The sequence below is a fragment of the Aplidium turbinatum genome, chromosome 12 (assembly GCF_918807975.1).
Source record: "Aplidium turbinatum chromosome 12, kaAplTurb1.1, whole genome shotgun sequence".
Lineage (NCBI taxonomy): Eukaryota > Metazoa > Chordata > Ascidiacea > Aplousobranchia > Polyclinidae > Aplidium > Aplidium turbinatum.
Window position 1 is genome coordinate 2,870,094 of NC_137483.1, and position 26,637 is coordinate 2,896,730.

Below are 26,637 nucleotides of genomic sequence, written 5' to 3' on the forward strand. Positions count from 1 at the left end.
AAAAAGGGCCATTTCTGCCTGATAGGGTTTTCAAACCCCCATAACATTTCTGTTAATGGCACCACAACTCTCAAATTCAAGTTGGCAGAAGAAAAGTTTCCCAATATTACAAATAATTAGGTTTTAGAGAAATATTTTGATTGGTTTGGGTAGTACAAGCATTTGAAAATTGAAAAAAGCACTTAAACGAGGCAAAAAAGCAGGATTTTGATGACCCACCTAACACTTATATATGCATCAAGAGATGTTGTTTTCTAGTATTTAATTGTGTAGTATAGTTTATGATGAACTAGCACAGCAATTTTTAGTCTTCTACTACAATTACAATAAAAGTTATAGGGCTCTGAAAATGGCTGAAATTGCTATTCGCTACCCCACCCCCCCAAGTCAAAAATGAGGATAACGCCTGAAATTCAAATTGATCTAAAACTTAGGATTCTTTTGTTTGGTAGCCTAAAGCATAGTATTACAACTTTTCAGCAAAATCTGAGAGGTACCATATACAAGATATCTTCATATTGGCTGTTTTGATATGAAATGACCCTAAAAATGTACAGGCCGAGTACAGGAAAACTGCTTGTTTTCAATAGCTGAGTAATATAAGAAGGAGTTGAGTTGAGATCTTCTAATTTATATCAGGCATAGCCAAGACATGTATCTTTAAGTGGTGAAAGTTTCATCACTCTGGTGTACCATCTACATGGTTATCTACCCCCCCGGAAAAGGGGGCCCGAGGGGTATTTTTTAAGTGGTGACCATTTTCAGTAGCCTTTAAAACCATTATTTCATGTTTGTTTTGAGAGATTTTGCTTCTATTGCTTCTACACAATGCCTATTGCCTAAATTACACAAATTTGGTGATGTTGGCCAAGAGGGGGACTCTCACAGCTGATGGTCAAAATGTGAAAAATTTACATTTTGACCAACAAAAATCCAGTTTTGAGATGCCTGTAACTTTTTATCTACATATCCTAGTCCAATTATGACAGCAGATTCTGAAAGAGCAGCCCAGAAATACCCATAATACCAATTTTCAGGCATATTGCATGCATAGAAATGAAGATATGTGCCTTCAAAAACCATTGAAAATGAACGCGGCGGTCCACTGTTACGAAAAAGGGATGAGGCCCTTAAAGTTTAAACGGCCGTAAAATCTAAGCTGCTTGGAATTTTCATCTGAAACTTGGGGATTTTTCATTGCTCCCATAGAGGTACATTTGGTGCAATTTTGAGCAAAATCTGAGACGGTGCCCATGGAACTTTTGTTAATGTTGGTTGAGTTGGGCTGGAATGACCCTTTTTGTAAGCAAATGATTATATTTTGAACCTATTTTTTATCATAAAATGTTGCTTCATTTTGATCAAAGAAAAATTTATTTGTAACACTTGTAATTTGGTTTTTGAATCTTTATCCTCAGACTGACAAATCCTTAATAGGTTATTCCTGGTAGTTTTGCATACTTGTAGAGGCCTTAACGCAGGGCTGCTTACCAAGATTGACAGAGTAAAGTTTCCGATTGTTGAAGTGTTGTTGGCAGGGAATTATTCCATCCATTAAGTGTCGCTGAATGGAGAGTAGTTCGTAGAATACGTTGCTCAAGCTCATACCCCGAGAGTCGAACTTGCGTAGCTTGATCTTGAACTTTTTTGTTCATGAAGTCATGTGCTAACCAACTGCGCTATCATTGTAATGTATATATACTTTTTCCCTCTGCTCTGCTAATTTTTACTCCAGCTTGATTGCTGCTTTATATAATTTTACAATGAAATTACATTATTTATGTTGAAAGTACTTGTTTATGGCTTTGTTTAAAAAAATACTAATTGTGAAGAAGGGGTGTTCTTCCCCGGAATGACCCGTTTCGGTGAGTCCGATTCGGTGAGTCCGATTCGGTTAGTCCGATTCAGTGAGTCCGATTCCTTAACGGGGGATTTTTTAAATTTTTTTTTTAAATTATCGAGTAGCCTACTGTAGCCTAATTATCATTGCCGTTTTAGGGTTAGGGGTTAGAATTTAGGAACTCACCGAATCAGACTCACCGAATCAGACTCACCGAATAGTAGCAGACCCGTTCTTCCCGGCCATTAGCACAAGGCTGATCTTTCCACAAGGATAAGAGTTAAACTGACTGGTAAAGCGGCGGTCGATTACCCAAGTGGCAAGAATACGGTGCGATACTGATGAGCCCAGCCTCATGGGCGAAACACGTGTCTATCGCTGTCTATTCGATGCTACAATCGGCTGCCCAGAAATACTAATTGTTTGCATTTGTCATTTCTTCAATGTGGTTTTGTTCATTGTGTTTCAAAACTGTATAATGTTTTATTTTTTTATCATCATCATGATGTTCCTTCCTCATATTGAGGGTTGGATACAATGCGCCATTGTTCTCGACCATGAGCTGTTTGTACGGCACTTTCATAGCTTAATTTTGTCCATTTTGTGATGTTTGATGTCCAAATCATTCTTGGTCTGCCTTTTTTCTTTTACCATTTATCTTTCCATCTATTAATGATCTTTGTAACGAGTTTTGCCTGATTGTGTGTCCGAAATACTTCAATTTTCTTTTTTTGACTATTTGTAAGAGATTTTTTATTTTTTAGTTGTCCAGAATTAAAAGTTGAGTGTTACAAAGGCTTATCTGATGATGATGTCAACGATCTTAACAACAAGCTGAAGCAATTTTGCAAGTCATTGCTCGGTGAAGTTATGGTGTTACAAATTGCCTACTTCATTCAAGTAAGTATCTTATCACCATTGTGTACGGTACCTTAGTTAAAAGCTAAAGCAAAGTTAATCTTCTTCATAAAATAAACCTGCTGAAAAGTTGATTTTAAATTTTATACCAGACAACATATTTGATCACTCATTACCAATGAACTAATGGTTTAGGAATTTCTTCACGATTACAATGTTGCTCCATATAAGTCAGCCTATGAAGAAATGGTGAAAAACAAGGAAAGACAACTTGAGAAGGAGGCTAGAGAAGAAGAAAAGAAAAGGGAAATCCAACGCAAAAAAGAAGAAATTCAGGTTCAATATGTTGAATTTGTATGTGGTTTGAAGTTTGTAGCTTTGTAATGTTTCAAATTGTGATATCATCGTGTGTCATAAAAGCTTACGTTAAAGAATACACGTTGTTAGAAATGTGCGTTTTTAAAGCAGGACCAGTAAAAAGACAAAAACTGACTGCAAATCAATGCAAGCAATTTATTATTTGGGTGAATGTTTTATCACAAAAAAATGAAACGTTTTATTTATTAAATGTATATAATCATGTTGACCTGTTCTATAAAACTGTTAAAACTCTTAACCGCATTTTCAAATGATGGACAACATCATCTTTATATATAATTACAAGTGAAACCTTTTATCAATTGCTTAGTTATTGGATACTGGACGAATGTTTCAATTCGATGTACTTCTTTAAATAACAATTAAACACTTCTGTGTGAACGTCATCAGCGCCTGTAAAGAATTAAATAGCAATGCAATTGCACACTACTTCTCTTGAGTAGTTTTGAAATGGTTGACCATAAACGTGGAATTGTGCATACACATTTAAACAGTATTCTTATTAATTTATTATTACATTTTAGCCCCCAAAAGTTGTTTTAATGTTATCAAACAAATGCAAGCGTTATCACTACTTAGCAACCTTGATGATAATTAATTATTATTATCGTCATGTAATGTAACTATGGTAGTAACTACAGCAACTAAATCAGAATTAAAAAAAAACTTATTTTTTTCAAAATCTTCTACCATCCAATCAAATTCTCATTCTATTTAGAGAAAAGAAATTGAAGAAGAGTTGGCCAGAAGACAGGAAGAAGAGAGAAAGTTGAGAAAGATCGAGCGAGATGAAAGGGATGGTGGGATTCTGACAGGTGATTTCGAGCTGACAAATTTCTTGCCAACTTTCTTTAGTATTTGGCTTATTAAATTATTATTAAAGCGTGAGGTCTATCACCGCATGATCTATCATCTCTCATGACTTAAATAATGAAAATAAACTTGATCACTACCCTAATTTTTGCGATTGGCACCTTTCATATGCGCAGGTCAGGCGACATATGGCAGTAGATCTCACGGTATCGTACTACCCAATAGTGTATTTACATCTTTTTAAGTTTGTATAATATATGCAAACTGACCTCATTTTACATCACTTCCAAACAACTTATGTCGAGTACGAGGATTGCAAGTGGAGTAAGAGGATTTGTAGTGGGATTGCCATTATCAATTTCATTCCTTTGCTTCCTTGGCTAACACAAATTCGTGTTTTTGTATACACGATGTTATTAAAGCGCCTGATAATGTCCTATCAGGCAAGTGGCGATGGAAGCTGCAGTTGCCTGGTTTATATTTGCATATAGATTGGCAATATTTATAAATTCTTTCCCTTGTTTTCTTTTGCTTGATTTTTCGTCTACTTGATTTCTGTAATTTACTGTCAGACTTAATTCCAACACCGACTCCTCCTTATATGAAAAGTTTTAGGTTTTTGACATTTCCACGTATCACTAATAGGCATCCATAATATCAATGTGTCAACAATGTTAAAAAGCATAAAATAACGATTTGTGAGAATTTACCTCCCTGTGCATTGTAGAGCGGCTACGACAGGATTCGGAAGGTAGCAACAACGCTGAAGCGCCCACGAAAGAAAGTGGAGTTGTTCAACTCAATTTTACTGGGAAAATGCCAAGAACTGTTCACAGGGGCCAATGGTTAGGTAAGTGAGCTACTTGTGCTAAGTAGGGCAGTGGAGTTGAAGTTGTTAAAAAAAGCCTACACCGGCTTGATATAAAACGATGAACAATAAAATTCTGTTTGCAATATTTTTTTCGAAATATTGTTTCTTGTTCTCTATATTGCGCTCTAAAAATCTTTCTCAGTTTTTGTGAAAGTTGCCGTTTGAATTTCGACATTTCGAATTTTCACAGCTTCGAAAGAATTAAATTTAACATAATTAAAAAGGACAAAATTAAACTAAAATCTGGCAACACTGAAGTCGTACTTGGCCAGTTATAAACCGTGGAGTTGGAGTCGCATATTTTTCGCCCGACTCCAAGCCGCTGGTGCTAAGGCAGATTAACATCAAGATATTCTAAAGTGGTGCATTTTCAATGATGATATTTCGAAATATGTCGCGAAGGTTGCATTTTAACGACGTGAGTTGAGCGTGGCTTAAAAATACACTTTCCCTGTATGTTGTTTAGATTAAGTTCTCTTTTAGATGCATTGTTAAGCTCCGGTCAGTAAGTTTATTTAAAAGCTGCTAATTCAGAATTTGGCCATTCTGTGCCTTTTTATTTGAGTGTAAGTTGTGGTTTAAAATACTGTATCTTTTTTTTTAGATTGCTTTTTTTGCATTTACTCGAACGACAGGTTAAAGTATAGCTATTTCTTTTATATAGTTAGTAGTAGAAGTCGCCAATTTTTCACCATTTCAACTGTTAATCAACGTATGCTGGGTCGACTGTCACTTTGAATGTGCTCTATGACACCCGACTAACAAAAATATTTGCCTGTTTTGCTTCAACATCACAAAATGTTATGGGGCTTACGCGCGTGCTGAAATGCTGTTGCGTTTGTCAGGTACAGTCCTATCGAGTTTGAAGTATGAAATAATTAATTGTTGATATTGGCCAATTAATGTTTTGTCATCTTAGGTGCTGGAGGCAGCGGGTCCGTTGTTTACATTGGTATTGATGCATCTAGTGGCCAAATGGTTGCCGTCCAACATTGGGAGATCTTGTGTCCAAACCGTGATAAAATCCTCACCACAGCGGAGAGGACGAAACTAGACAAGTACCTGAAAGGCATCAATACTGTGGAACAGGTTTGCGGTTTTGTAGATTCTAGGTCAATCTATTCAAAAAATAAGGAGCTCAAAATATAGATACTAAACTCGTGTTCAGTAAACATTTCGAAAACTAAACTGTTTTAATCTCCAGTGCTATGGAATGAGCCTAGTCTAGTTTTAGCAACATTTGCTGAACATGAGTTTAGTAATTACACTTTGGTCTCTCTATTTTTTGATTAGCTTGAGCAGACGTTCCAACTACTTTCCTCCTATGTTGGTTCCTTATTTGGAAGGGGAATCGTTTTTGGTCGTAATCGTATCCATAACTGGGATAAGCGGTTGGAGTTTGAGGACATTCCCAATAACAGTATCCATTCCTAGCTTTTAATGAAATAAAACGATTCCCCATTCAGTAGTTGAGGGTTCGACACCCTGTGGTGTCAAAGATTCGATAGCATTGTGGGAATGAATATAAGGTAATGCGGTGTTCGGTCGTCTTCACTGAAATTATCTTGTATTATCGGGCTCTGAAAGCAGCGCATATCTGTGACGTGGAAACAGCACTATATGAATCACAAGATATTCAAATAACCAGGGCTGTGGAGTCGGAGTCATGGCGTCGAGGGGTTTTGACGTGTCCAGCGTCGAAGTCGGCGAGTTATGAACCGAGGAGTCGAAGTAATATTTTTTACCCGACTTCACCGCCGGCTAATAACAGTGTTTCAGTCTAGACTGCGGATATCCTGTATAATATATGCCAACTTTGAACCTGCAGCGAGGAGTAACCAATTGCTTTGACAGGAGCTTCAAGCCCTTGTCAAGTTGTCCCACAAACACATTGTATCTTTCCTTGGAATGCGTTCTGTCAACTGTGGCCGCATGATTGAAGTTGATATTTTACAAGAATACATTAAAGGTGCTATATACATAGATAAGTCATTAAGTCTACCTGGTAATATGTTTCTCGGAAGTCGATTGCACATAAGCAAGAGTTGACAGCGATAGAAACGTGTTTCTCCCGTGAGGCTGAGCTCATGGGCGTTATGTTTAGCGAATCGCAAATTGCTCGCTTTACTAGTGAGTACCCAGCTTTGTGATGACTGCCAGGTAGACCGCTCCGTCCTACATAGGATTAAAATACTATTTTCTTAATTTCCAGAGCTTACGAGCTCATCATTTGGCTCAACAAATGCTATTAGTACATATGTCGACCAATATAGTTGGCTCTGCAGTTGATACTTTTGCTTAAGTTTGAAGTTAATTTGAAGTTTTCTTTAAATTGGTTATTCTACTGCAGAATGTTGTTTGTTTTTGTTTAAACCGCCTTCCTCAAGTAATTGTTTGTTTCGAACAATACGTTTGTAATTCTTTATTTTGTAAAAGGCATCAGCCTCCGACAGAAAGTTGCCAGTAAAGAGAAAGTGAGCCTGGATACTTTGAGATCGTACACCGAGCAGATGTTGCTTGCGTTGGATTACCTTCATGTGAAGTCTGTAGTCCACAAGCAATTCAAGGTATTTTGTTGTCACTGACAATTGGATTGGAGATAGAGTGCACGACTCAATGTAATCATCACAGGTTATGTGCTGTTGTAATGATTAGATAATTACTTTATTAATCGAGTCACTCTTCACGCTTGCATTACTTTTCCGAGAAATGCGTTTTAAGAAACGTTACGAATATATCGTTGTAAGTACGTAGCGACTTTAACAACCACAACAAGCATCGACTTCATCATGTTTTGGTGGAGTGATTCCATAATCTTGGCATTGTTCGGTCACAGGCGTCCAGTGTGTTCCTGGATTCGAACGGGCTCATCAAAGTCGCCGACTTCAGCATCGGGAAGCGGTCAGTGACTTACCAACGTATCGTTGTTATCGTGTTTGCAAGTAATTGCAGAAGGAAATTTAAGTTGAAAAAAAGGTCCTAGGTTTTTTAATTGTAGATTGAGGCCTAGTGTTCAGTTTTGGAAATGCTGTAATAATGCATTTTCTTTAAAATATTAAACATTTTGCAACGTAGACAAAATTGGTTTTGAGAATTTGGGTTTTTTAATTGCAAATCTAGACAGGTTTTTAAGAGTACTTTGAGCTGTCCTGTGTTTATCACCATGTAAAAGAAAAGCAAAAATTGCGACCATTTTGGGTATGAAACTGACACTTGTTTTTTCATTTGTGTCTTGATAATAATCGCTCGATTTATTCGCTTGGTCTTCCACAAAGCAAACTCTCATCCAAATATTATGAACAAAAGTGGTGGTAAAAACTTTTTTGTTTCACGATTGCAAATTCAAACAACTTTCAAGTAAGTAGTAACCTATTGCAATGTGTCTAAGGCTGGAGGATATGTACACGGAATCCCACATGGCACAACCCGGTGTCCGCTTCAGCGACGACAGAATCCCTTCCAGGACGAGCAAGAAGGGCGACCTCTTGCGGCTGGTTAGTGATGTACTTGGGACTTTTATTGACACGTCTCCAGCTTTGCAGAATGATAAATTTGTTTTCTACGGGTTTGAGGAAGTTTTGTGAACATCATTTTGTGTATTCCCGACATTTTTTCGTAATGCAATGCAAGCTAAATAAATTATTTAAATGAATAAGAATCTTCTGATGATCCCATTGTAGAAAGAATTAAGTTGTATTGCCGGCCTTGTATGTAGCGATTTCAAAACTTTTCTGTGTTACCGAAACAATTGACAAATTTAGTGGTTTCTATCATAGCTCCATGTTCAATTGTTCATATTTATGTTGTAGTTTACAGGAAATGAAGTAAAACTGATTTGGCTCACACTTTGCGCTTTTCGCAACTATTGTTTAGAGTGGTATTTTATTTTGGTTCTTTCTTGCCCCAGACAACAAATTAACTGTTTTTTCATTGATTCAACGACGTTGAATCAATGGAAACAAACGTTGATTTGCTGTCTGTGAGCTATGTCTAAGGTCTTTAGATAATTGTAATAGGTATTTTTATGCAAAAAAGATCAAAATTGCTATTTTTTTGCAGGGAATCACTGTCTTGTCATTGGCTATTGGCAATGAAGTCACGGATTACCCTCCTGAAATTCCATCAGGGTTTCCGCCTCTGTTTCAAGATTTTGTCAGCAAATGTTGTTTGGTGGACGAACGTCTCCGTCTCAACGCAGCAGAACTGCTGGAACATAAATTCATCAAAGTAAGATTTGTTTGTGTTTACTTCTGGTATCATCATCATCATAATCCATTGTCGGTTTGTTCCCCACTAGTGGGGGTGGCCGATTGTTTCCGCGCAGCAATTGTCTTAATCCCTTTTCTCCATTTCTCAAAATATGGTATTGGTATGTAGGGTATGAATTATGAATTATGTATGTGGTATGAATCTCAAAATATAGAATTCTGCTTTTAAGAAACAGTTTATTTTGTTGCTCCATCATTTGGCAGTCTCGCTTGAACAGTCAGTCGATTTGTGTTAAAATCACATTTTTTTTAACACTGAGGAAGTTTTGGACTATTTTGACACATTGCCACATAAAAAAACACGTTGCGTTAAAATTATACCACTCTCAATTAATGGGAAAACAAACAGAGCCGCCATATCCCTGGCAAAATTTATGATGTATTCGCAAATTGCATAAATCGTTGCACCTCGCGTTGTTGTCACTTTGTGTTTAAAAACTGTTTGTTTGTTTGTTTCCATAAGTTGTAATTAGTTAAGCTGTAAATTACATCAAACCTTTGAAGTAATTACTAACTGTATGTTACAACTAAAACAAGCATAGTCAGGAAGCAGTAAGGTGTTTCAAACCAAACTGTATGATATAAAAACTCGGAATGGCCCGTTTCGGCGAGTCCGATTCGGCGAGTGCCCTATTCGGCGAGAGCCCTTTTCCGCGAGTTCCCTATTCGGCGATTTTTTCAATTTTTTTTTTTAAATTATTGGGTACCGTAGCCTAATTATCATTGCCGTTTTAGGGTTAGGGGTTGAGAGTTAGGGTTAGAGGTTAGGGTGGAGTTAGGGTTGGGGTTAGGGGTAAGGGTTAGGGTTAGAGTTAGGGTTGGGAGTTAGGGTCTTATTTCAACGTTTAGCGACGTTAAAACGATGTAAAAGCGGCAATGATAATTAGGCTACGGTAACCAATAATTAAAAAAAAAAAATTCAAAAAATCGCTGAACAGGGAAGTCGCCGAAAAATGCTCTCGCCGAATAGGGCACTCGCCGAATAGTAGCAGACCCATAAAAACTCCCCTCCAAAATTTTTTGGCTAAACCAGAAAACGAATTTTGAAACATGTGAATGCATGGATTCACTTAAACCGCAACCACTACGCAGGTTAAAACATTGCTTGCGCGTTTCCTACAGAACAATGAATACTGAATAGTTTGAACTGGGATAGCCTTTTCTAGCTATAGCTAGCATCTGCAAAGACATATGATGTAATGCATTAAAACAATGAACGGAGCCATACATACCAGCAACCAACATCATGAAGTTTCTAAATCCACTACAAGGGGTTAAGATTAGATTGAGCTGAAATTAAATTTTGCCAATCATTCTGTGAAGTCCACCATCAAAGCTTTACCATTTGCATTAAACTGTGCGTCCTTATAGCAGAAACATATTGCTTCCTTGGCAGCTATGCTGTAGCGAAAGCACATTCATTGCCTTTTAGCATTTCCCGCGAGCGCGTTAATGATTTTCGACCCTTCGAGTGCCTGTTTTTCAGACGGAGGATAGAAGAAGGAATATTGGCTCTCATGCTTCTGATCTATAGTATGCTACTCGTCTCACACACGAATGATCAACAGTCTCTATTGAAGCTTACTTACTTTTACAATTCCTTTTATGGTTTTAATATGCAATCTTTTTATAAGTTTTTCGTTAATGAATTTTATTCAATTATGTGGGTTTTCCAGCGTTTTAATGTATACATTTTCTCCATAAAAGTCTTCGTAATGCATAGTGTATTTCTCTCTCTCCAGTTTGCTTCAAAGAAGCCTGGTCTTCATCCCGAAACATTTTTTGTGTCAACCAGTTGTCTGCACTGGTTCCATTTCTTTCTGTGGTTGTCAACTTCAATCAACATTTAAGTTTCGTTTTGTCAGGATTCATAATTATATAGACTTCACAATGTAGATATTAACGACCTGTTTTAGCCTGATGCTGCGAGTTCGCTGTGGTAATAGCGAATTGCACTAGCTTTCGAAACACAGTTCCTTAGTCATGTGCTACGATGAATGCTATGTGGTCAATCAATTTCGTATATAGAGTAGATAGATACCCTGCCTACCAGTGCAAAATTTCTAAAACAACATTACCTCAGCCTTCGGTCCTCGACGTCGATGTACCTGCCGACACGTCAGCGGATGACGTCATGAATGAAAGCTTCGAAGAACAACGAGTGGATGTGGCCCTTTCTTCCCCTATCCTGGAAGGGAAACCCATGCAGGCCTCCAGACTTCACACGGAGTTTGAACAGCTCGAGTGGCTCGGGAAAGGGGGATATGGAGACGTGCTTAAGGTGGGTTGGTTGCAATCACAGATGTCGACATGGAGTTGTGATTGTTGTGAAGTTGCGTTACCAAGTTATTTACCAACGAGTATTGCGCTGCTTTTGGTTGTCTAATTGGCTGTTTTCAGAAGCAGCTAGCTGAATATATATATTTTCAAACCATTTCTCTTGGTAAATCATAATATTGACTTAGAAAAATGTTAATTCTGTTCCACCCTTTTTTGTCAAAATTTTGAAAATTCCTTTGTTAACGATTCTTTTAAAAACACATGAAAATATAAACTTGAACCAACCATCGGATGACTATCTGACGATTATTTGTTTTGAAGCATTCAATTCCGAAAGTCCTGCATCATTCTCGTGTTACGTTCAACCGAATGTTAGGATTCTCTCATCTTGTTTCCAGGTGCGCAACAAACTAGACGATCGAATCTACGCGATCAAGCGTGTCCTCCTCAACCCTCACCAGTTCCAATTGAACAGGAAGATCACTAGGGAAGTGAAATTGCTTTCCAGATTAAACCATGAAAATGTGGTCCGGTTAGTGTTTCATAGAATACCGCTTTGTAGAAGTTTAAAGAATAGGACATGTCTCCGAGCGTACGACATGGCGTACTTTATTACGAAGATTTAGTTTAACTTCACGTCAATTTCAGCAGGGCTGTGGAGTCGGCCGAAAAGTGGACCACTCCGACTCTCCGGTGTATAACTGACCGACTCCGGCTTCAGTGTTGCCAGATTTTTTGAATTTTTGTATTTTTTCATTTAAAAAAAATTAGATTTTGCTTAAGTTGCTATCGAAACTAAAACGGCGACTTTTACAAAAACTGATAGGAACAAACGCTTTTATTTTCTGGTGAAGTTTTACAGCGCAATAGGAAGAACAAGAAACAACACTTTGAAAAAGGATAAAGAACAAAAAAATTGTTATGTATTGTTTTGTATCTAGTCGAAGTCTGTATTTTTTTAACGACCCCAACTCCGGACACGCCAAAATCCCCCCGACTCGGACACTCCAGTCCTGATTTAGAAGCTCTCTCTTAAGTCAAATGTCCAATGTGTCTTGTCGATATTAACATTTGTTACAAAACAGTCAATGAAATATATTAATAAATTATAAATTGATAAATAACCTTTTGGACGGCCATTTCAAAAAAGACACATATTTTTCGAGAAATTTTGTTTGATAAACCATCTTCTACTCCTCCCAGCTACTACAACTCATGGATGGAGACATCGCTTTACCCGAGAGAGGACACCAGCGAATCATCCTCGTCTACAACCAATACTACGCCGGAGAATAAAAATAATGATGGAAAAAAGAAAAAAATTGAAAATTCGGCCAACTCTTTGGGGATATCAGGTCAGTGGTGATTTGATCTGCAAGGGAGCCTTCTAGTGACAACATTGTGACAGAATAGTCCAGCATTGTGGGATCATACCCGGGCTTGTTTATGTGGCCTGACAAACTTTCTCAACGTCTGGACACATTTGTAGATTTAGAATTGTTGCTTGGTTTCCCATCTGCATTAATAAAATTAAAAAATATCTTATAGGTTCATCAATTTGAAGCGAGGCTTATATCGAACGAATCCGTGTGATTGTAAGGTCACGTGTGTGTTCCAACTGTTATGTTCATAAACTAACTAACCGAATGTCTGTTAGAATATTTGTAGATTTTTGTTGTGTTAATTTAAATCTTTTACTACAATGATTTCGAAACTTGACATTGCTGATGAAAATAAAAACAATCTTCCTCCTTAAAATTGTTTTTGTTTGAAATAGACGACATCGAGCGCATGGCTCCTCCACCCGCTATGTCTAGTGCATCCGATTGGAGCGTCTCCTTGGAGGAGGTCAGTCGCCATGGAGACCTGGATGATGATGATGAGGAAGATGTGTTTCAAACAATTTATGTGTAAGTGCTAAGTATAGGAAAGCGATTTTAGACCAGCCTGCTTGGTATGATTGCCTTGAGAGATGCTAGCACTTGTGATAATGATGGTTATTTATAATAATGTAATTGCTTTGACATAGCTTAGCGTCCAACGTCCATCACAGATATGTGTTGCTTTCATGCGTTTTGAAGAAGACAGTGTCACCGCGGCCGCAGAGTAAATCATTATCCTGAATCTATTGAAAACTTATTCAACGTTTCTTTGTTCTCCAGTGATCGTGACTCCTCCTCCGAAAGCATCTTGTTTGAGCACAGCGATGATGAGGATGCTACTGACAAAAGTGATTTCAAGACTCCCACCACAACCACCACTGGAACAACTCTAGAAACATCCGACTCCTCTTCAACTTTCACCACCAAGAGATTTCTCCTCATTCAGGTTGTTGAGGCTGATGTCATTTTATTATGAACCAGTGAAAGCTAGAAAGAAAATTCTAGAAGGACAAAAGCAACTATTGGGGAAAAAACGTCATTCAACCTAAGTTACAATGCTATTAAAACGTTGTAATAGTATTAAAACATATTTTTTTAGAAGGCAAGCCTTTCACCCCTCCCCCAAGCCCCCCTTGGCTACGTCCCTGTTACGAACTCCAGACTAAATGTGCATTATGTTTCGTGGCATTATAGTTATGAGATACAAAATTGCCAAAATATAATAACCGAATCTCAAATCACTGCAAAACGTCATTGTTACCAGTGTTGCCAAATCCTCTTTGTAAATTCAGAACAAGTGGCAAAATTTAGCTCAATATTTGCATGATAACAGCAATATAAAAGTAACATCACACAAACTATACACAAAGACTATATTTATCAACTACTGCTCAAACTTGCCGTGTATATCAGCAACTTTGACTACTATCTCGCATAGCAGATCAGCCAGCAGTGAAATTCGACATCTTGGACGTTAGCATCATGGGCCTGTGTTTTTGTCTCCACGGTTAAAACTTATTTCTCCTTGTGATATATGGTGACAATTCTGTTTTTTCGGAAAAAAAATGGAAGCTTTTCCTAATAACCGGTTACAATTTGTCGCTGTTTGGTGGTTTCTTATCACAAAAACGCCGAATTCACATTAATAAATCTAATCTTATGAAACCCGACCACTAGATGGAGTACTGTGAGAAGAGCACCCTACGTCACACCATCGATGGCGGTCTATGTAATGACGTTGATAGAATGTGGAGATTGTTCAGGTTGGTGGCTGCTTGTTAACCTGTTTGTCTTGTTGGCTGTTGTTTTAGAAGTAAGAAACTTCAACGCCATAGCCACTGAAGAAATTGGCCCGGCTTTTTTCTGTGGGAAGATGAAAGCTAATAACTGCAGATACGTCGTGTAAGAATTCCGCATAGTCTTGAGCGGTGTCGAACCTGCGCCCATTCGAGTGCCCGACCAGTGCTCTCACCACTCGGTTATGAAGCGACATGGTGTGATGTTGTGTTTTAAACAAGAATGCAAAATTAGCGATTCGTTTTTTTTTCGTTTCGAATTTACAACGAAAAACGAAATTAACCTGTTTTCCTTCGAAGCAAGACAAAGAGTTTGCGACGAAACGAAACTCTTCAAATAGTTTTGTTTCAAAGGAAAGCCCTTGTCGCAAAAAGGTGTATTAAAGGTTACTTTGTTGAAGAAAGGCGTTAGTACAGTAGTAGACCTCACTAGCATCGACTGTTCTAGTTTAACTTTTTTTGCTTATGTTTTTGTGCTTAATCAGAGTTCGTGCTTAAAGCTAAACAAACGCATAACTGCTCCATCAGATGTTTGTTAGTTAACGAAGTTAATTTTTAAAAACTTCTATGTCAATAAAAACTTGCTCTGGTTCTAATACATGTTGGAAATGTTCTAATTCTCTTTCATCAAGGGAGATTCTAGATGGGCTGGCCCACGTCCACGAACAAGGAATGATCCATCGTGACTTGAAGCCTCAGAACATCTTCCTCGATAGACATGACCACGTGAAGATTGGTGACTTTGGACTCGCCACCGCGCATTCAAGAGCAGTGAGTGGTTGAACAAATGTTCTTAATGTGAAATCTTAAACCTTTCGCTTTGAAATATATGATCTATGAAGGAATTTTTGTGATTGAAATGAAACATGCCTTTCACTTACTTGTTCAAGATCATCATCAAATGTAACTTTGCTAGGGATCGAACAGGTAGCCATTGGAGTTCCATGTAGAAGTTAGGTTTTCGAAAGACAACTGGCATTTTATGAATGAGCTGCAAGTTATCCAGAAAGCTGCAAAATTTTCTTCTGAATGTATCATCGCAATTTTTATGCAGTCTAATGCTTACTTCATTGTCATATCTACATTTGTACTTCTGTGAATCACAACTTGAACAAATTCCTCAGATATCCACTGAAGGTTCTGAGGACCTAAGCTCCCGATCTGAGGTTACCGACAGCATGTTGACTGGAGCCGTTGGTACCGCCCTCTATGTCGCTCCTGAACTGCTATCGTCCTCCAAACGGTACCTAAAGTTTTTCGGAAATCATGTGATGATTTATGATAATCATATGATACACTTACTGTTCGTAATCATATGATGCTTAATCAGTAATCATACTAAATCTTATGATGCACTTTCTTGATTACATGATAAATTTTCTGTGGTTGTAGCAGGGATGGAAATGTTTGATTTATATTTTTGTTGTTTTTATGTTGTTTTCAAAACACAACGTTTAAACGATGTAAAAATGTCAACTTTTTCTGTAATGACGTATCGGATATTTTGAATAGCATCAACCAAACTGTCGTTGCCTCCCACAGAACTGTGTACAGTCAGAAGGTGGACATCTACAGTGTTGGCATCATTTTCTTTGAGATGTTCTACCCTGGAATCAGGACCAAGATGGAACGAGTCAAGATCCTTGGCCACTTAAGAACTGTATGTGTGTTTCCTTGTGTGCATAGGATGTGAATGGCAAAGATGTCTGTTCGACCCCAACCCAGGGCACGCGCCTGCGTCCTGACAAGACATTAATGACATGTATGAAGGATTGAAGGTGGTACTGCTGATTTGCAGTTTTCGCATGCTGGCAATCTAATATTTTAAATTTTAAAAAGATGGGTTGAACACTTCTGTCAATCAATCAATCAATGGTTTAGTTGTCAGAAACAAGACCATAGTACATGTTTGAAATATGCAATTCTATACACAATTCTGTAACGTTCTTAACCGGCCATCAGAGATAAACGATGAAGCCATTGCGCGCCTCCTTTAAATCTAATATATTAGCATAGTTTGTTGAAGAATCGATTTTGCTATAACAATAGCATCTTTAGCTTATTCAAATAGAGTCTTGAAGCTGGACAGGAAGATTGTTTATCTTGGCTTCCCGTTCGCTTAATTTTAATCTTTAGTCACCGACGTAAGTCTAGATACAATAAAATGACAAGCCCCCTTGCCTTTCCACTACTTTATACAACCATTTTGTCACCAAGCGTAATCCTGAAAACACCTATCAAGGCGACCGATCATCAGTTTGGACTTATCCTTGCTCAGCCATTGTAGTTGTTTCTCGTTATTTTTCAGCATTCCATCACCTTTCCAAGTGACTTTGATGAAGTTGCTATGGAAAGGGAGGCCATCATCGCTAGGTGGTGTTTGGATCATGAGCCCAGCAAACGACCAACCGCGTCTGAGTTATTGAAGGTGACACAACTAAGCTTGCATGTTGTTGTTATGGAACGCTTATTCTCAAGCTACTCGCCCCGAAGCTTTGCACATTTGTGGAGAATCGAACCGCTGACGCAGACTCGGTCATCGATAGGAATACTTTGTTTTTCACATGTTTTGAAGTGTTATTCTTATTGTAATACAAACCAGTAGCTACATCTTTTCGTAATTACTGACCACGTTTTAGAGCTGCGACCCCAACACTTAAAAAGTGACCATGAATGAAAATTTCTAAATAGTACTTTTAAATCTTTCCGTTTTAATGGTTAAATTTTAGCATTTCGTCAATGTATTTACGGATCCCAGGTTGGGAGCTACTGATATATCCTGTACACATAGTAGTTGCTTTCACCTACATCGTTCTACCGAATTACTAATTTTATCCATTTTTTCTCCCAGTGTCGCCATGTTCCCACCCCTGTTCTTGAGGAGTCACATGTTCTAGAAGCCGTCCACGAAATGATGGTGGAACCCAATTCGAAACAGCACAGCCTCGTGATGGGGGTCATATTCGATCAACCCCTTAACCCAACCACCTCAGCCGTCTATGATATTGAAATGCACAAGGTGCTGCTTGTCAAGTCTTGCCTGACAAATTTCTTTAGTTTTGACACCAAGGTTGCTTCAAAACAATCGACATATCGGACTTATTGTTTAAATGAACATAGTATTTCATTTTTTATAAAACTATTTTCACACAAACATCATTTTAATTTTATTCATGGATATTTTCTGCAAAGGATGTCAACATGTTGTTGATGCACCCCCCATCCAGTGACGCCATTCTGCAAGCGCCATCCTTAGCATGATTGAAATTATTTTAAGAGTTTTGACTGAATTAGCTATTTTATTAATTTTAATTAATGTCAATGCCTTTTTGACGCCTTGCAACTGCTCACAAATCATATGCCGTGGCACACATTGACACATCATTGTATGATTTTTGTTTATTTATTTCAGCGACAGTTTTCCATCACCTCCAGTATCCTCCAACAGCAGACACACCACAAAGTATCCTCCATCCTCCAAAGACACGGAGCAGTTTACATTCCTACTCCTCTTCTCCTCTCAAGGCAGTCAATGGATATGGAGGTATCGGAGGCGGCCACATTCATGGACATGGGTGGAACCATTGTAACCCTACCTTACAACCTGCGCGTGAGTTGAAGTTCAACCTGCTTTGCATAGTTATAGTTGGTGATAGTTAACCACATTTTTTGTTATATCCAGACACGCCTGGTGGTTGAACATTTATTTTATGTGACGGGAAGGCAAGAAAGATAATCTCTGTGTCCACCTTCAGGCACGGCTTTAAGTGTCTTGCCAAAGACACAGCCGCATGCTTTTGAGCGGTGTCGAACCGATGCCCTGATGTCTGATACAGCAAATGGTTGTATTGACTTCAATCCATGAAATCGTTACTTAGATTTTAAAAAGCACTTCATTTGAATAATGATAATTATTTTTATTGCTTTCATACTAGGTCAACTCTGGTGAGCTTGAAAGGGCAGACAATTGTTCCAGATTTAATTTCTACTTGACTATTTCACTTTGCTGACCAGGGCTGTGGTCGGAGAGATTTTAGCGTGTCCGGAGTCGGCCAGTCATAAACCGAAAAGTTGAAGTCATATTTTTCGCCCGACTTCACAGCCCTGGTTGAAACTACAATCTTATAGATCTCAATGCCCTGCTTTGCTTTTACTTTACTGACGTGAAATTCACTAATTTTCAACCCATCAGGTTCCATTCGCAAGGTTCATTCTATGCAACAGCATCACTTCCATCAAGCGCTACGCCATTGAGAAGGTCTTCAAAGCAAGGAAGGTGCGGTGCGTCAGACCCAGGGAATTATGGGAATGCGCATTTGACATTGTCACTCCCACGCCTGGAAGGTGCGTAGGCTACTTGCTGTTTTCTATAAGGAGTTAAACTTCCATAAATATGTGCAAAGCTAAAAGTGTTCAATATTGTTCAGTTTAGTATTTTATGATATTTAGATTTGACATCGTTTTATAGCGAGACTGTTTTCTAAATAAATTATTTGTGGAGCATAAAGCCGCTTGTTACGAGCATGCTGCAAAATAAACAAGTTTTGCGCCGGATAATTGTTGTTAGTGCTTGGTATTTCTTTTAAATTACCTTTTTTGAACTAGGGCTACAAAGTAAACTGTGGTCGTATTTTCGGTGAAATCTCTTGTTCTTGTTAAAATCAATTAAATTGTCAATCGGGAAGCAAGTGCGAATAAAAATATGTCATTTTGACAACTCTTTGAAGTGACCATGCGTGTAGTTGAACCCACATCTATTGGTTCTGAGTGGAGCCTTCCACCCACTTAGTTAGTGACTTGTTATGTTGTGGTGCCAGTCCTTTGCAAACATCGCTTGAAGGTTTTCGTGGTTTAACACAGTTTGTGAGTTGTTGGCATCTAGGGTGACGTCACAGCTACGCTAACTTTAAATGTAGATTTCTGTGCTATGACGGTTTAACTCGTGCAGCCTCATCCCTGACGCGGAGGTGATATCCGTCGTCTCCGAAATCGTGTCCGCTTTTCCGTCTCTTTCCGCTCGGAAGTACGAAGTCAAGATCAACCACCTAACCCTCTTGAAGTCGGTTCTGTTGTACTGTGGTCTGGATGAAGAATATCACCAACAAGCTTTGGGGATTCTCGCAAACCAAGTGAATCTTGATAAATAGTGTTTGTCATTTCTATTTGTACTTTCATTCTTCTTTGTCGTATGCAGGTGGTTGAAGATTTAGATTAAGTGGACGGGAAGGCAAGGAAGCCAATCTTCATGTCCACCTTCAGGCATGCCTTTAAGTGTCCTGCCAAAGACACAGCCGCATGCTTTTGAACGGTGTCGAACCGGCGCCCTTTCGATTGCCGTTTCAGGGTTCTCACCACTCGGCTATGCAGCCGACAGCTATGCATTTTTCTTTGATATGAGGTGATAGCAGTTACGTTATTTCATCCAGGCACTGCAGCCATTGGACTGTGTTGTTGTCAAGCGCTGTGAGATTTGTCGTTTCCATCTCGAAGTCGCTAGATTCGACCTATGTTGTTTGGATACTGCTCATTTTAACATTTCAAAAACCTCTTTATCGTCGTGTATCTGCAGGTCGATACCACTGTGTTGTCTCACTGTCTAAGCGCCTTACCACTGAACCAGCAACAAATAGCCTCTCTCGTGACGTATACAAAGATACGTGGAGACCTACCAGAGTTGCAGGCGAGGTTGAGGTCAATCACTAGGAGCAAACAGACGAAGGCGAGATCGATGGCTCGTCAAGGTCTCCACGATCTGGAAGCGCTGAAGAAAAATCTTTCACTTTTTCAAGTTTCCTTTCCTGTGACCTTTGACCTCGGCTTTTCGCATAAACATCAGCAGCATTACAGCGAGATGATATTCCAAGTGAGTCTATGATTCTATGGGGATTCGTCTCGGATGTAGCAAATTGTTTGGTCGAATGTTATTGCTGCGTGGTATGAAAAAGTAGTAAATAATGCGAAGAGATCTAATATTCTGTTGAGCTCAGTGAAGGCAATGTGCGTACTTCACTTTTCAAGAAGTTCATTTTTGAAGAAATATTTCATGCTTATTCAGTATGTCTCAAATTGTGAACGTGTAGTTGCTGAAAATGCAGTTCAACCGAATGAATCTGAATAAATAACGCCGGATTCATTATGTGCTCTTCAGTTGCAGATATAATAGAGCTATGCACATTTATCACTGTATGTGGAAGCGTTATCTATTCCTTTCACACTTAGCCTACCGAGTGTAGATTACTTTGAAATGCTTTAGATTTTTATGACTGGATCTCTGTCCCTCCAACGTACAATAATTTATCTCGTGCTTAAGAAATGTTTAATCCTACGCCATTGAATACGTCATCACCCCACGTTATTGAATGCGTCATCATTCCCACGTCATTGAATACGTCATCATTCTACCTCATTGAATACTTCATCACTCCCACGTCATTGAATACGCCACCATTCCAGGTGTCTGCGCGGATACAGCGCAAGAAGCACACGGCCATCGACATATTAGCGATAGGTGGCCGCTATGACAAGCTACTGGAGAACGCGACGTATCTGACACTGGATTTCTTTCGTAAAGTGTCATCGAAAGATGACGTCAAATATCGACGGCCAAGCGCTGTTGGTGTCAGCATCGCTATTGATAAGGTCAGTTGCTGTGGCGGAGTGTGGTCGTGACTCGTTGACATTATTGTCTGTGTGTTGAATTGGTGAGAACGCCCCCTAATGTTCCACAGGAAGCGAGAACAACGCTTTAATCACGCGGCTTTGTTTTCACAAACACCACATGATAAAACAAGTAAATAAAATCAGCCATGCTCTAAAACTTGATTAGTTTATCGGCAAAGCTTTCGCTGTCGTAAAGACAACTTCTTCAGTATATCTTATTCAAATAGAATCATTTGAATAATTGAATAGTATTTTTTTATTTGAATAAGAAACCGAAGAAGCCGCCGCCACGGCGGCGAAAGCTTTGCCGATGAACTAGACAAGTTTTAGAGCATGGCTGATTTTATTTACTTGTTAAGTTTAAACGTTCTGTTACCTTAATAAAGGATCCTTGTATAACTTTTGCTTCTCATTGACATCGAGAAACCACAACTGAGATTGAGACATCGGTGTCTATTTCATCATCGAAACTACGCGATATGCTTGAATGTGGGCATGACGGTTAGATTGTTAGGCATTTTGTCCATTTAATCTTCACGATTAAGTTATAGCCTTGATATAACTATGGTCAGAACATCATGTTGGAAAACACATTAGCTTGAGCTTGGCAACTGATGCTTGAGGATGGTACCGTGTCGTATGTTCATTTTGATTACCAGGAAATGTCACCCGAATCGGCACTTCCGCTGACAACTCGGTCGCAGTGCTAAGTTACATTTGCTTCCACTTCATCTGTGAACTTGACCAGATAGCATCGCAACCTTTTCTAAAATTCTAATTGTTGTTTCACTTTGGTGTTTTCAGGTTGTTGCCGCGGAAACCGAAAAGCGACCGGATGACATCACCGACACGTCACCGATGACGTCGCCGAACGCGTCAGCAGTCGACGTGTTCGTGTGCACCGTAGGCCGGTCGTTACTGTTAAAGGAAAGGCTGGCCATTGTGAAGTCACTATGGGATGCGTCGATCTCAGCGGAGACCTTCTATGAGCAGCAGTCTCCCGAGACTCTGCAGGATGCCCAGGTGATTGTCATGATTCGTAGGAGCACATGTGAGATGCATTTCAGGAATTACCTCAACTGATTTTCAAACTTATTATACTTTTCCTTTTACTCATTTTGTGTTTCCCCTGCTGGGCTGATCATCGGTTTTGACGCGAAATCACTTCTGTATCATTTGACACTTATCCACATAATTTCTTCTGATTAACGTCGGACGTCGGTCTTTCTCTTTTTATCGTTCACTCCAATCTTTCCTGTCAATAAAATCGCTTCTACCTTTGATTAAAAAAAGAAAGTGATATTTTCTACCGGCCAACGGTTGTTCATGACTCACTGGATGCAGTTGATAACCAAGGTCAGAGACAATATTTGTGATATTGATGTCTTCAAGATTTTTACTATTAATGTTTCCATCAAATGAAGTGCAGCTGTGGATTTAAAAATATAAGACAAGAGAATTATCGCACAATCGGTATCAGGCCAACGATTTCAAATGTGACGCATTCACATGATTTGCTGGTTTTGCATTGCTTCGATGGTGATGGAATGGATCCTCATAATGTATCATCGATTAATTAATGATTGACAATCGTAAATGTGACGAAACAACTGCAATGGATAAATTGCAAAGAGCGCTGTTTAAACTCATAATCATTTCAGGATAAAGCGGAAGAAAACGGAGTAAAGTATCTGGTGGTAGTCCATGAGAAGGAGAGTGATGGTGCTACCGTGAAGTCCTTGTCCGATTCAAGCTTGCGACCCGTCGAGAAGAAGATTCCTCTTCATCATATCGTTGAACACCTGAGCCGGAAGTTGCGAGGATGCGATGATGGAGGCTCCACATCAGGGATGTAAGTTTTGAGTGCTGAGCAATGGATGAGGATCGTAATAGCCACTACTTCCTTTAGTTTAATTGTATACATCTACACAGCTACTTGTAGCTATACTGTTTACGGTTGTTTGAAAACAAAATGTTTCACTTCAGCTCAAAATTCTTTTTCCTGGTTTCGTTTTACATTGAATAGTCATTTTGTTCGTAATTTCGATATTTAACGATTTTCCAACAATGGCTTTCGAGGTTTTATCACTAAAATAGATCAATATTTTCTTTCTTTTTGAATTGATTCCTTGGGAAGAATTTCGTTTCGTTACAGTAAAACATTTCTATCGAATACCCCCACAACCAATCGGTGTTCTTACCCTTAACGTGAGCAGAAGCCAAAGTTACAGAACTAAACTTTCGATGTATAACGTAACTTTGCATTGGTATGCTCTTTTCAAAAACGAGTCTCTTCTCCATTGGACGAGTTGTTTCGTATTTTGCAGAAAGTCTTCCACCCAATCAAGTGCTTCCACACTTTCCTCCGGCGACTCCGCCCCCTCCCAATCGTCCAGTTACGGAGGGACACGTCAGTTGTCCATCGAGCTTCTTCCACCCGACAAGTTAGCTCATAACATCAAGAAACGTCATGAATACGAAATACGAACGAGGCTCTCCAATCTGTCGATCATGGAGACTGTTTCCAGCAAGACACTGATGTGCGCTATAGCTGTAAGTTGTTACTAAAATTAATATCTCATGCCATTGTGTCTATAAGTTGGTCTTGTCTTGGTCTGATTTTACATCGTTTCAGCGTGTATAGACACAATATCAGATGTAAAAGGACTGGTTTGCTTGGTGGAGTAAACTGCCAGAATTGCATGGGTGATGAACTGTCTGATGGAGTGGTTCTCTACCTTCAACACCTAAGCTTAATTCAGTCACGGATTCCTTTCTACAGAATCGTCAAGCTTGTGGACTCCTAAGACTGATCCTACGAGAAAATCTTGAAAAATTATTCTGAAATACAGAATGTAATTTAACTCTTAAGGAACCCACAACTTTCAAGAGTGATCCTGACGGAAATTTTTGCGCGAGTATTCGCAAAACTAAATATTTACAAATTAAACTTTAATATATTTTTCTGAAATCGGTGCATCACATACAGTATACAGTACACCCTAAAGAACCTTTTCGTGGATTCCCAGCTTGTGTTCTACCGGTCTGATAAAATGTATAAGTGATTAATTGTCACCAAAATTAGTCGGTTCATTTTGTTAATGATGTTTCAATCCTTCGTTTCACAGGTTGACCTCCCATTGTTGGTGACGATGCAGTTAGCTTGCGCGCTAGATATCTCGCGTAAAGAAGAGGAGTACAATTCATCCGTCGCTCATCATCTTCGATCTGTGTCCAGGTACAAGAAGTACCTCTCCTCTATCACTGAAAAGATTTATGAAGTCAAGTTCACAAGAAAGTAAGTCAATACATCAGCACCCGCTTTGATGGTGGTCGTGTTAGAATGTCGAAGATCAGGCGCTTGTGGTTTAAGTCCCGGCGTCTCCGGTGAATAGATGGCCACTCCTGTGCTACGCGATCATATACATAGACGGACTGTTGACATCGTATGTGCATTAGGGTGGGTAAAAAAAAAATTTTCTTCCAAAACATGGCGGCAAACCCACTCAGATTATGAGGTTGGTCCTAGAAACTCCCCCAAAAAAATTTGAGCAGGTTTGTTCAAGTATTCGCCAAGCAATGGCCCTTTGAAATTTTCAGTATAGGCCATATGGGAAAACGTGTGGTAAAAAAAAAATATTTTTTTTTTGGGGGTTTTTAAGTGACTTTTTTATCTCTATGTCCTTGCTAACATCTAAAATAGTCATTTCTGACTGAAATCACCACATATCTGGTATCAATCGATGTTTAAAAGATACAAAAAAAGTTTAATTTGATCAAAAATAATAGCAATATTATGCCTATTTTTGTAAGGGCAATCTTAGTTGAAAGCCTGAACACCGCGTCAAGGTGTCGTCCATCATCCAGGTTTCTCTTATTTGCTATTAGATCAGGCAAACGAAACTGAACTGAACTCCCAATACGTCAATTACATCTTGGAGGATGACAATGTGGCTTTTTTGAAATCTGGATAATCCCGCCTTGCCCTTTCTACGCAATGAAGAATTACATTTCTTTCTTCTGCATCATGGGTTAAAATCCCTTTGTACTCTTCCATAATTCTCACTTCTCGGTCTGCTACATCGTTTACAACTTTGATACTCTTTATCACTTTTTCCAGTCTTTTATAATTCTAAAACTCCGGCCATCTTTCTGCTGCATACTTCAAGAAACCAATGTCTCCCATACTGAATTGCAGCCTATGAAACAATAAAGCAGATCTTGCACCAACAAATTCATGCAATTTTGTGTCTACAAAGACCGAAGGAAACACTGGGTTTTGTGGAGCCAAATGAACATCATGATTTTTTTGGTAGTTGTGTGGATGTCAACACCTATCTACGCATTGAAGATTCTGTTGTTGCGAAACCAACTAGACTTGGAGCCACACATTTTGCAAGGTCTTCAACAATTCTGGAAATTTGTTGCTATTTTTTATGCTCCTTATTGGTCCCAGTGTCCCATTGCTTCTGAAGCGGCTGTCAATGATTTACCTTTTTATAAGAAAATGCTTGAGTATACCTTTGTAACTGAATTTTCAGGAATTGTAATGTCGCCATACAAGCCTTCACGGGCCACATGTGGTATTTGACAGAAGAGCTGGTACCATTCGCTTTATGCTCACACCAGCTTTCCTCAGAGGATAAAGAAATACTTGCTTAATGCTTACAAGCTGTATCACAACTACCAAAAAAATCATGGTGTTCATTTGGCTCACAAAACCCTGTGTTTCCTTTGGTCTCTGCTGACACAAAATTGCATGAATTTGTTGGTGCAAGATCTGCTTTATTGTTTCATAGGCTGCAATTCAGTATGGGAGACATTGGTTTCTTGAAGTATGCAGTAGAAAGATGGCCGGAGTTTTAGAATTATAAAAGATTGGAAAAAGTGATAAAGAGTATCAAAGTTGTAAACGATGTAGCAGACCGAAGAGTGAGAGTTATGGAAGAGTACAAAGGGATTTTAACCCATGATGCAGAAGAAAGAAATGTAATTCTTCATTGCGTAGAAAGGGCAAGGCGGGATTATCCAGATTTCAAAAATACCACATTGTCATCCTCCAAGATGTAATTATTGACGTATTGGGAGTTTAGTTCAGTTTCGTTTGCCTGATCTAATAGCAAATAAGAGAAACCTGGATGATGGACGACACCTTGACGCGGTGTTCAGGCTTTCAACTAAGATTGCCCTTACAAAAATAGGCATAATATTGCTATTATTATTTTTGATCAAATTAAACTTTTCTTGTATCTTTTAAACATCGATAGATACCAGATATGTGGTGATTTCAGTCAGAAATGATTATTTTAGATGTTAGCAAGGGCATAGAGATAAAAAAATCACTTAAAAAAAACCCCAAAAAAATTTTTTTTTGCCATAAGTTTTCCCATATGGCCTATACTGAAAATTTCAAAGGGCCATTGCTTGGCGAATACTTGAACAAACCTGCTCAAATTTTTTTTGGGGAGTTTCTAGGACCAACCTCATAATC

At 38.8% G+C, this 26,637-nt stretch overlaps 1 protein-coding gene across 1 annotated transcript in view; it reads left to right on the plus strand.

Annotated features, from left to right (window-relative positions):
* Nucleotides 1–26,637, plus strand: part of LOC145781286 (eIF-2-alpha kinase GCN2-like) — a 33,460-nt gene that overhangs the window by 6,317 nt on the left and 506 nt on the right. Inside the window, exons 3-32 of the mRNA XM_082593061.1 lie at nucleotides 2,605–2,740; nucleotides 2,894–3,034; nucleotides 3,795–3,891; nucleotides 4,617–4,739; nucleotides 5,680–5,849; nucleotides 6,615–6,729; nucleotides 7,197–7,327; nucleotides 7,597–7,661; nucleotides 8,149–8,254; nucleotides 8,820–8,987; nucleotides 11,112–11,309; nucleotides 11,707–11,840; nucleotides 12,512–12,663; nucleotides 13,086–13,218; nucleotides 13,471–13,636; nucleotides 14,368–14,453; nucleotides 15,119–15,257; nucleotides 15,611–15,729; nucleotides 16,029–16,146; nucleotides 16,795–16,914; nucleotides 17,338–17,505; nucleotides 17,899–18,096; nucleotides 18,679–18,830; nucleotides 19,435–19,615; nucleotides 20,056–20,349; nucleotides 20,940–21,125; nucleotides 21,951–22,169; nucleotides 22,808–22,998; nucleotides 23,474–23,699; nucleotides 24,275–24,444. Coding sequence (XP_082449187.1) covers nucleotides 2,605–2,740; nucleotides 2,894–3,034; nucleotides 3,795–3,891; nucleotides 4,617–4,739; nucleotides 5,680–5,849; nucleotides 6,615–6,729; nucleotides 7,197–7,327; nucleotides 7,597–7,661; nucleotides 8,149–8,254; nucleotides 8,820–8,987; nucleotides 11,112–11,309; nucleotides 11,707–11,840; nucleotides 12,512–12,663; nucleotides 13,086–13,218; nucleotides 13,471–13,636; nucleotides 14,368–14,453; nucleotides 15,119–15,257; nucleotides 15,611–15,729; nucleotides 16,029–16,146; nucleotides 16,795–16,914; nucleotides 17,338–17,505; nucleotides 17,899–18,096; nucleotides 18,679–18,830; nucleotides 19,435–19,615; nucleotides 20,056–20,349; nucleotides 20,940–21,125; nucleotides 21,951–22,169; nucleotides 22,808–22,998; nucleotides 23,474–23,699; nucleotides 24,275–24,444 — 4,602 coding nt within the window. The remainder of the gene's footprint in view (nucleotides 1–2,604; nucleotides 2,741–2,893; nucleotides 3,035–3,794; nucleotides 3,892–4,616; nucleotides 4,740–5,679; nucleotides 5,850–6,614; nucleotides 6,730–7,196; nucleotides 7,328–7,596; nucleotides 7,662–8,148; nucleotides 8,255–8,819; nucleotides 8,988–11,111; nucleotides 11,310–11,706; nucleotides 11,841–12,511; nucleotides 12,664–13,085; nucleotides 13,219–13,470; nucleotides 13,637–14,367; nucleotides 14,454–15,118; nucleotides 15,258–15,610; nucleotides 15,730–16,028; nucleotides 16,147–16,794; nucleotides 16,915–17,337; nucleotides 17,506–17,898; nucleotides 18,097–18,678; nucleotides 18,831–19,434; nucleotides 19,616–20,055; nucleotides 20,350–20,939; nucleotides 21,126–21,950; nucleotides 22,170–22,807; nucleotides 22,999–23,473; nucleotides 23,700–24,274; nucleotides 24,445–26,637) is intronic.